The sequence below is a fragment of the Macaca nemestrina genome, chromosome 1, assembly GCF_043159975.1.
Source record: "Macaca nemestrina isolate mMacNem1 chromosome 1, mMacNem.hap1, whole genome shotgun sequence".
NCBI lineage: Eukaryota > Metazoa > Chordata > Mammalia > Primates > Cercopithecidae > Macaca > Macaca nemestrina.
Genome location: NC_092125.1, coordinates 233,264,149 through 233,274,667, shown reverse-complemented (window position 1 = coordinate 233,274,667; position 10,519 = coordinate 233,264,149). Strand labels below are relative to the sequence as shown.

Sequence of the window (10,519 nt, the reverse complement as noted above, 5' to 3'; positions counted from 1 at the left end):
CGGTTTCCTAACAGCCCTAGACCTCGCCCTTATAACCAACAAACTAAAAGTGAAAAACCCATCACAAATATTCAAATTCTCCAACATACTAGGATACTTCCCCACCACAGTTCACCGTATGATCCCCTAGCAAAACCTACTTAGAAGTCAAAACTTAGCCCTCCTCTTATTAGACTCAACATGGCTAGAAAAATCTATACCCAAAACAATCTCACAAACACATATTACCGCTTCCACAACTGTAACCACCCAGAAAGGCATAATCAAACTCTACTTCCTCTCTTTCCTCATCCCCCTTATCCTGACCCTACTTCTAATAATATAACCTATTACCCCGAGTAATCTCAATCACAATGTATACACCAACAAACAATGTTCAACCAGCAACCACCGCTAACCAACGCCCATAATCATACAAGGCACCCGCACCAGTACAGTCACCTCGAATTAACCCCGACCCCTCCCCCTCAAAAATCACCCGGTTACCCATATTATTAAAATAAACCACCACCACTACTTCATCCAAACTTAAAACCCATAAAACCAACCCTACCTCCATCATTAATCCTACCAAAAGACCCCCTAGAACCTCAAGCCCTGAGCCCCATGTCTCAGGATACTCTTCAATGGCCATTGCTGTAGTATAACCAAAGACAACTATCATTCCCCCCCAGATAAACTAAAAATATCACGAAACCCATATAAGCCGCCCCCCCCAATTTAAAATAATCACACAACCAATCACACCACTAACAATTAAGGCTTAAACCCCCATAAATAGGAGAGGGCTTAGGAGAAAAACCTACAAACCCCATAACCAATGATACACTTAATGTCAATAAAACATATGTCATTGCTTCCATATGGACTCCAACCATAACCAATGATACGAAAAACCGTCGTTGTACTTCAACTACAAAAGCACCAATGATTCCGATACACAAATCCAACCCAATCCTAAAAATCATCAACCACTCCCCCCACCCCACTCCCCACTTCCGGGGCTTCTCCGGCCCCACCCATACCCAGGCCACAGTGACCTGGGCCCTGTGGGTCCCGGCTTCCGAGGGCGGGCTTGCCCTGGGCTCCTCCGGCATTCCTGAAGGGGTGGAGCCTGTGGGCCTTTATAAGGGCCGCTGGCCGGCTGGGCCGGCCTCCTGGCCGGACCTGCTCGCCGTGCACAGGCCGACTGAGGGGCACTGGAGCCCGCCGGCCTCTCTCTGCCCGTGTCTGTCCGCGAAATTCCGGCCAGGTCTCCCCGCGATGGCTCTCCCGACACCCGGCGACGGCGCCCTCCCGGCGGGAGCCCGAGGACGAGGACGGCGAAGGAGACTCGTTTGGACCCCGAGCCAGAGGGAGGCCCTGCGAGCCTGCTTTGAGCGGAACCCGTACCCGGGCATCGCCACCAGGGAAGAGCTGGCCCAGGCCATCGGCATTCCGGAGCCCAGGGTCCAGATTTGGTTTCAGAACGAGAGATCGCGCCAGCTGAGGCAGCACCGGCGGGAATCTCGGCCCTGGCCCGGGAAACGCGGCCCGCAAGAAGGCAGGCGAAAGCGGACCGCCGTCACCCGGTCCCAGACCGCCCTGCTCCTGCGAGCCTTCCAGCAGGATCGCTTTCCAGGCATCGCCACCCGGGAAGAACTGGCCAGAGAGACGGGCCTCCCGGAGTCCCGGATTCAGATTTGGTTTCAGAACCGGAGGGCCAGGCACCCGGGCCAGGGTGGCGGGGCACCGGCGCACGCAGGCGGCCCGGGCGACGCGGCCCCCGGCGGGTGTCCCCCCGCTCCCTCGCCGGTCGCCTTCACCCACACCGGGGCGTGGGCAACGGGGCTTCCCGCCCCCCACGTGCCCTGCTCGCCCTGGACTCTCCCACCGGGGGCTTTCGTGGGCCAGGGAGCAGGGGCCGTCGCCCCGCTGCAGCCCAGCCAGGCTGCGCAGGCAGCAGGGATCTCCCATCCTGCCCCGGCAGGCGGGGATTGGGATTTTTCCTACGCTGCCCTGGCGACTCCGGAAGGGGCGCTCTCCCACCCTCAGACTCCCCGGGGGTGGCCTCCGCGCCCGAGCCAATGGCGGGGGGATCGGGACCCGCAGCACCACAGCCTGCCGGGCCCTTGCTCGGTGGGACAGCCTGGGCCCGCTGGAGCTGAGCCTCAGGGCCAGGGTGTGCAGGCGCCGCCCACGTCCCAGGGGAGTCCGTGGTGGGGCTGGGGCCAGGGGCCCCAGGTCGCCGGGGCGGCGTGGGAGCCCCAAGTCGGGGCAGCTCCACCTCCGGGGCCCGCGCCCCCGGAGGCCTCCGCGGGGCAGGAGCAGATGCAAGCCATCCGGGCGCCCTCCCCGCCGCTCCAGGAGCCTGGGCGCTCGTCTGCACTCCCCTCCAGCCTGCTGGATGAGCTCCTGGAGACCCCCGAGTTTCTGCAGCAGGCGCAACCTTTGCTAGAAACGGAGGCCCCGACGGAGCTGCAGGACGTGGGAGAGCCCGCTTTGCTGGAACCGCTACTCCTCAGCGAGGAGGAGTACCGGGCTCTGCTGGAGGAGCTTTAGGACGCGGGGTTGGGGACGGGATCGGGGGCGGGGCGGTGGCCTCCCTTTCGCGGTGAGCACCTGGCTCGGTGTGGAGAGGCCTGTTTTCCCTCCGGGCTGACCAGCCTGGCATTCCTGCCTTCCCGGTCTGGGCGCGGCGGCGGCGGCCGGAGACTCCACACCGAGGAGAACTGAGCATCCCGGGGATTCCAGAGCCGGCCCAGGTTCCAGGAGGGGCACCGTCTACTGCGCATGCGCGGCTGTGCGGGCAGCGGCCTAGGCTCTGGGAGCAGCCCCGGCAGAGCTCTCATGCTTTGCCACCACCCGACCCCCGCTTGATCCCCCACCCCACTCCCCAACACAGCGCGCGCGCGCGCGCGCGCGCGCCCGCACGCACACACACACCCACACACCCCAACACACCCACACAACCACACACCCACACACCCAAACACACCACCCCCACCCCCACCCCCACCACGACCGAAAGCACCACCACCGTGTTCTGCACTGGGCTGCCCTTGCCATAAAACTAGGAATAGCCCCCTTCCACTTTGGAGTCCCAGAAGTTACCCAAGGAACATCCCTAACTTCTGGCCTACTCCTCCTTACATGGCAAAAACTAGCCCCCATCTCGATCATATACCAAATTCGCCCATCAATCAACACCTATATCCTCCTAACTCTCTCTACCCTATCTATCATAGTAGGCAGTTGAGGAGGTCTCAACCAAACACAGTTACGCAAAATCCTAGGATATTCTTCCATCACTCACATAGGCTGAATAATAAGAACGCTAGTATATAACCCAACTATCACAATTCTTTACTTAACCATAGACATCATCCTAACAACTACCATATTCCTGACCCTCAACCTAAACTCAAACACCACCACCCTCATACTATCCCACACCTGAAACAAATCAACCGGTCTAGCACCACTAAGAGCATCCACCCTCCTATCCCTAGGGGCCTTACCCCCTCTAACCGGCTTCCTACCTAAATGAATTACCATTCAAGAACTCACAATAAACAATCACTTTCTCATCCCCTCTATCATAATTATCAGAACTCTGCTGAACCTGTATTTCTCTATACGCCTAATCTATACCGTCTCCCTAACACTATTTCCTACATCCAACAACACAAAAATCATATGGCAATTCGAAAACACAAAACCTACACTCCTTATTCCCCCACTCGTCATTGCCTCTACCCTTTTACTACCAACCTCCCCCCTAATTTGGGCTATCCAAGAGAAATGTAGTTTAAACAAGACCAAGAGCCTTCAAAGCCCTTAGTAAGTAAACATACTTAATTTCTGAAGTACATAAGGACTGCAAACACCTACTCTGCATCAATTGAACGCAAATCAATTCCTTTAATTAAGCTAAGCCCGCACTAGATCAATGGGACTCGAACCCGCAAAAATTTGGTCAACACCTAAATACCCTAATCAACTGGCTTTGATCCACTTCTCCCGCCGCAGGGAAAAAAGGCGGGAGAAGCCCCGGCAGAAACTTTTAAAGCTGCTCCTTTGAACTTGCAATTCAATGTGAAAATCACCTCAGGGCTGCTAAAAGGAGGACTAGACCCCTGTCTTTAGGTGTACAGCCTAATGCTTGCTCAGCCACCTTACCCTTCCCTTCTCTCTATCTCTACCTATGCTCATCAACCGTTGACTCTTTTCAACAAACCATAAGGACATTGGGACTCTATACCTACTATTTGGTGCATGAGCTGGAATCCTAGGTACAGCTCTAAGCCTTCTTATTCGAGCTGAACTAGGTCAACCCGGCAATCTACTAGGTAACGACCATATTTACAACGTTATTGTAACGGCCCTTGCATTCATCATAATTTTATCCTTATAATTGCCCATGGACTCACCTCCTCCATCTATTTCTGCCTAGCTAACTCAGACTATGAACGTACCCACAGCCGTACCATACTACTGTCCCGAGGACTTCAAACCCTACTCCCATTAAGAACCTTTTGATGGTTCACAGCAAACCTTACTAATCTTGCCCTACCCCCCACTATCAACCTACTAGCTGAGCTCTTTGTAATCGCAGCCTCATTTTCCTGATCCCATATTACTATTGTACTAACAGGACTCAACATACTAATTACAGCCCTCTACTCTCTCCACATGTTCATCACAATGCAGCGAGGAACACTTACACATCATATAATCAACATAAAACCCCCCTTCACACGAGAAAATACGTTCATATTTATACACCTCGCTCCAATCATTCTTCTATCCCTCAACCCCAATATCATTCTAGGGTTTGCTCCCTGCAAATGTACTTTAATCAAAACTTTAGATTGTGAACCTAACTATAGAAGCTTATCACTTCTTATTTACCGAGAAAACCTGCAAGGACTGCTAATCCATGCCTCCGTACTTAAAATTACGGCTTTCTCAACTTTTAAAGGATAACAGCTATCCATTGGCCTTAGGAGCCAAAAACATTGGTGCCACTCCAAATAAAAGTAACAATCATGTGTGCCCCTATTATAATAACAACCCTCGCCTCCCTAACTCTTCCAATTTTTGCCACCCTCATCAACCCTGACAAAAAACGCTCATATCCAAATTATGTACAAACAACTGTAATATATGCTTTTATTACTAGCCTTCTTCCAACAACTTTCTACCTTTTCTTCAACCAAGAAACAACCATGTGAAGTTGACATTGAATAACAACCCAGACATTAGATCTAACGCTAAGCTTTAAACTAGATTACTTTTCCATAATATTTATTCCAATCGCACTGTTCATCACCTGATCCATTATAGAATCCTCGCTATGGTACATAAGCTCAGATCCAAACATTAACCAATTCTTCAAATATCTCTTTATCTTCCTCGCTGCCGTACTAATTCCAGTTACTGCTAACAACCTTTTCCAACTCTTCATCGGTTGGGAAGGCGTAGGAATTCTATCCTTCCTCCTAATTAGCTGATGACACGCTCGAGCGGACGCCCGCACAGCAGCCGTCCAAGCAGTCCTATACAACCGTATTGGCGACATTGGTCTTATCCTAGCTATGACATGATTCCTCCTGCATTACAACTCATGAGACTTTCCACAAATATTAGCCCTAAACTCCAACTCAAACCTCCTTCCACTAATAGGCCTTCTCCTAGCAGCAACAGGAAAATCAGCCCAATTTGGCCTTCACCCCTGACTACCCTCTGCCATAGAAGGCCCACCTCCAGTCTCAGCTCTACTTCACTCCAGCACCATAGTTGTTGCCGGAGTATTCCTACTCATCCGTTTCCACCCGTTAATAGAAAACAATACACTAATCCAAAACCTCACATTATGCCTGGGAGCCATTACTACTCTATTCACAGCCATCTGTGCCCTCACACAAAACGATATTTGAAACATCGTGGCCTTCTCTACCTCAAGTCAACTAGGCCTAATAATAGTCACCATTGGTATTAACCAACCATACCTAGCATTCCTACACATCTGCACCCATGCCTTCTTCAAAGCTATACTTTTTATGAGCTCCGGATCCATTATTCATAACCTAAACAACGAACAAGACATTCGAAAAATAGGAGGTCTGTTTAAAACACTACCCCTCACCTCAACTTCCCTAGTTATTGGCAACCTAGCACTCACAGGAATACCTTTCCTCACAGGCTTCTACTCCAAAGATCTCATTATCGAAGCCACAAATACGTCGTATACCAACGCCTGAGCCCTATTTATTACTCTCATCGCCACCTCCCTAACAAGCGCCTACAGTACTCGAACCATTCTCCTTACCCTAACAGGACAACCCCGCTTCCCAGCCCGAATCAACATCAACGAAAACAACCCCGCCCTACTGAACCCAATTAAACGCCTCACAATAGGCAGTATAATCACGGGATTCCCTATCACCAGTAATATCCCCCCTACCTCACTCCCCCAGCCAACAATACCCTTCTATCTCAAACTCTCAGCCCTAGACGCAACTGCTCTCGGTTTCCTAACAGCCCTAGACCTCGCCCTTATAACCAACAAACTAAAAGTGAAAAACCCATCACAAATATTCAAATTCTCCAACATACTAGGATACTTCCCCACCACAGTTCACCGTATGATCCCCTAGCAAAACCTACTTAGAAGTCAAAACTTAGCCCTCCTCTTATTAGACTCAACATGGCTAGAAAAATCTATACCCAAAACAATCTCACAAACACATATTACCGCTTCCACAACTGTAACCACCCAGAAAGGCATAATCAAACTCTACTTCCTCTCTTTCCTCATCCCCCTTATCCTGACCCTACTTCTAATAATATAACCTATTACCCCGAGTAATCTCAATCACAATGTATACACCAACAAACAATGTTCAACCAGCAACCACCGCTAACCAACGCCCATAATCATACAAGGCACCCGCACCAGTACAGTCACCTCGAATTAACCCCGACCCCTCCCCCTCAAAAATCACCCGGTTACCCATATTATTAAAATAAACCACCACCACTACTTCATCCAAACTTAAAACCCATAAAACCAACCCTACCTCCATCATTAATCCTACCAAAAGACCCCCTAGAACCTCAAGCCCTGAGCCCCATGTCTCAGGATACTCTTCAATGGCCATTGCTGTAGTATAACCAAAGACAACTATCATTCCCCCCCAGATAAACTAAAAATATCACGAAACCCATATAAGCCGCCCCCCCCCAATTTAAAATAATCACACAACCAATCACACCACTAACAATTAAGGCTTAAACCCCCATAAATAGGAGAGGGCTTAGGAGAAAAACCTACAAACCCCATAACCAATGATACACTTAATGTCAATAAAACATATGTCATTGCTTCCATATGGACTCCAACCATAACCAATGATACGAAAAACCGTCGTTGTACTTCAACTACAAAAGCACCAATGATTCCGATACACAAATCCAACCCAATCCTAAAAATCATCAACCACTCCCCCCACCCCACTCCCCACTTCCGGGGCTTCTCCGGCCCCACCCATACCCAGGCCACAGTGACCTGGGCCCTGTGGGTCCCGGCTTCCGAGGGCGGGCTTGCCCTGGGCTCCTCCGGCATTCCTGAAGGGGTGGAGCCTGTGGGCCTTTATAAGGGCCGCTGGCCGGCTGGGCCGGCCTCCTGGCCGGACCTGCTCGCCGTGCACAGGCCGACTGAGGGGCACTGGAGCCCGCCGGCCTCTCTCTGCCCGTGTCTGTCCGCGAAATTCCGGCCAGGTCTCCCCGCGATGGCTCTCCCGACACCCGGCGACGGCGCCCTCCCGGCGGGAGCCCGAGGACGAGGACGGCGAAGGAGACTCGTTTGGACCCCGAGCCAGAGGGAGGCCCTGCGAGCCTGCTTTGAGCGGAACCCGTACCCGGGCATCACCACCAGGGAAGAGCTGGCCCAGGCCATCGGCATTCCGGAGCCCAGGGTCCAGATTTGGTTTCAGAACGAGAGATCGCGCCAGCTGAGGCAGCACCGGCGGGAATCTCGGCCCTGGCCCGGGAAACGCGGCCCGCAAGAAGGCAGGCGAAAGCGGACCGCCGTCACCCGGTCCCAGACCGCCCTGCTCCTGCGAGCCTTCCAGCAGGATCGCTTTCCAGGCATCGCCACCCGGGAAGAACTGGCCAGAGAGACGGGCCTCCCGGAGTCCCGGATTCAGATTTGGTTTCAGAACCGGAGGGCCAGGCACCCGGGCCAGGGTGGCGGGGCACCGGCGCACGCAGGCGGCCCGGGCGACGCGGCCCCCGGCGGGTGTCCCCCCGCTCCCTCGCCGGTCGCCTTCACCCACACCGGGGCGTGGGCAACGGGGCTTCCCGCCCCCCACGTGCCCTGCGCGCCCTGGACTCTCCCACCGGGGGCTTTCGTGGGCCAGGGAGCAGGGGCCGTCGCCCCGCTGCAGCCCAGCCAGGCTGCGCAGGCAGCAGGGATCTCCCATCCCGCCCCGGCAGGCGGGGATTGGGATTTTTCCTACGCTGCCCTGGCGACTCCGGAAGGGGCGCTCTCCCACCCTCAGACTCCCCGGGGGTGGCCTCCGCGCCCGAGCCAATGGCGGGGGGATCGGGACCCGCAGCACCACAGCCTGCCGGGCCCTTGCTCGGTGGGACAGCCTGGGCCCGCTGGAGCTGAGCCTCAGGGCCAGGGTGTGCAGGCGCCGCCCACGTCCCAGGGGAGTCCGTGGTGGGGCTGGGGCCAGGGGCCCCAGGTCGCCGGGGCGGCGTGGGAGCCCCAAGTCGGGGCAGCTCCACCTCCGGGGCCCGCGCCCCCGGAGGCCTCCGCGGGGCAGGAGCAGATGCAAGCCATCCGGGCGCCCTCCCCGCCGCTCCAGGAGCCTGGGCGCTCGTCTGCACTCCCCTCCAGCCTGCTGGATGAGCTCCTGGAGACCCCCGAGTTTCTGCAGCAGGCGCAACCTTTGCTAGAAACGGAGGCCCCGACGGAGCTGCAGGACGTGGGAGAGCCCGCTTTGCTGGAACCGCTACTCCTCAGCGAGGAGGAGTACCGGGCTCTGCTGGAGGAGCTTTAGGACGCGGGGTTGGGGACGGGATCGGGGGCGGGGCGGTGGCCTCCCTTTCGCGGTGAGCACCTGGCTCGGTGTGGAGAGGCCTGTTTTCCCTCCGGGCTGACCAGCCTGGCATTCCTGCCTTCCCGGTCTGGGCGCGGCGGCGGCGGCCGGAGACTCCACACCGAGGAGAACTGAGCATCCCGGGGATTCCAGAGCCGGCCCAGGTTCCAGGAGGGGCACCGTCTACTGCGCATGCGCGGCTGTGCGGGCAGCGGCCTAGGCTCTGGGAGCAGCCCCGGCAGAGCTCTCATGCTTTGCCACCACCCAACCCCCGCTTGATCCCCCACCCCACTCCCCAACACAGAGCGCGCGCGCGCGCGCGCGCCCGCACGCACACACACACCCACACACCCCAACACACCCACACAACCACACACCCACACACCCAAACACACCACCCCCACCCCCACCCCCACCACGACCGAAAGCACCACCACCGTGTTCTGCACTGGGCTGCCCTTGCCATAAAACTAGGAATAGCCCCCTTCCACTTTGGAGTCCCAGAAGTTACCCAAGGAACATCCCTAACTTCTGGCCTACTCCTCCTTACATGGCAAAAACTAGCCCCCATCTCGATCATATACCAAATTCGCCCATCAATCAACACCTATATCCTCCTAACTCTCTCTACCCTATCTATCATAGTAGGCAGTTGAGGAGGTCTCAACCAAACACAGTTACGCAAAATCCTAGGATATTCTTCCATCACTCACATAGGCTGAATAATAAGAACGCTAGTATATAACCCCACTATCACAATTCTTTACTTAACCATAGACATCATCCTAACAACTACCATATTCCTGACCCTCAACCTAAACTCAAACACCACCACCCTCATACTATCCCACACCTGAAACAAATCAACCTGTCTAGCACCACTAAGAGCATCCACCCTCCTATCCCTAGGGGCCTTACCCCCTCGAACCGGCTTCCTACCTAAATGAATTACCATTCAAGAACTCACAATAAACAATCACTTTCTCATCCCCTCTATCATAATTATCAGAACTCTGCTGAACCTGTATTTCTCTATACGCCTAATCTATACCGTCTCCCTAACACTATTTCCTACATCCAACAACACAAAAATCATATGGCAATTCGAAAACACAAAACCTACACTCCTTATTCCCCCACTCGTCATTGCCTCTACCCTTTTACTACCAACCTCCCCCCTAATTTGGGCTATCCACTAGAAATGTAGTTTAAACAAGACCAAGAGCCTTCAAAGCCCTTAGTAAGTAAACATACTTAATTTCTGAAGTACATAAGGACTGCAAACACCTACTCTGCATCAATTGAACGCAAATCAATTCCTTTAATTAAGCTAAGCCCGCACTAGATCAATGGGACTCGAACCCACAAAAATTTGGTCAACACCTAAATACCCTAATCAACTGGCTTTGATCCACTTCTCCCGCCGC

The 10,519-nt window shown here is 54.0% G+C and overlaps 2 protein-coding genes across 2 annotated transcripts; both read left to right on the top strand.

The window, feature by feature from the left end:
* Positions 1–1,209: 1,209 nt before the first annotated feature.
* LOC139357021 (double homeobox protein 4C-like) lies at positions 1,210–2,541 on the top strand. Its single transcript, XM_071072487.1, has one exon. It carries the CDS (start codon positions 1,264–1,266, stop codon positions 2,539–2,541), a length of 1,278 nt encoding a protein of 425 aa, XP_070928588.1. The 5' UTR covers positions 1,210–1,263.
* Positions 2,542–7,721: 5,180 nt separating this feature from the next.
* Positions 7,722–9,053, top strand: LOC139357019 (double homeobox protein 4C-like). The gene has a single exon (XM_071072485.1). It carries the CDS (start codon positions 7,776–7,778, stop codon positions 9,051–9,053), a length of 1,278 nt encoding a protein of 425 aa, XP_070928586.1. The 5' UTR covers positions 7,722–7,775.
* Positions 9,054–10,519: the final 1,466 nt, after the last annotated feature.

What these genes read in the sequence shown, in the direction of transcription:
- LOC139357021 (XM_071072487.1), top strand. Translation starts at nt 1,264, where the DNA reads ATGGCTCTCCCGACACCCGGCGACGGCGCCCTCCCGGCGGGAGCCCGA.
- LOC139357019 (XM_071072485.1), top strand. Translation starts at nt 7,776, where the DNA reads ATGGCTCTCCCGACACCCGGCGACGGCGCCCTCCCGGCGGGAGCCCGA.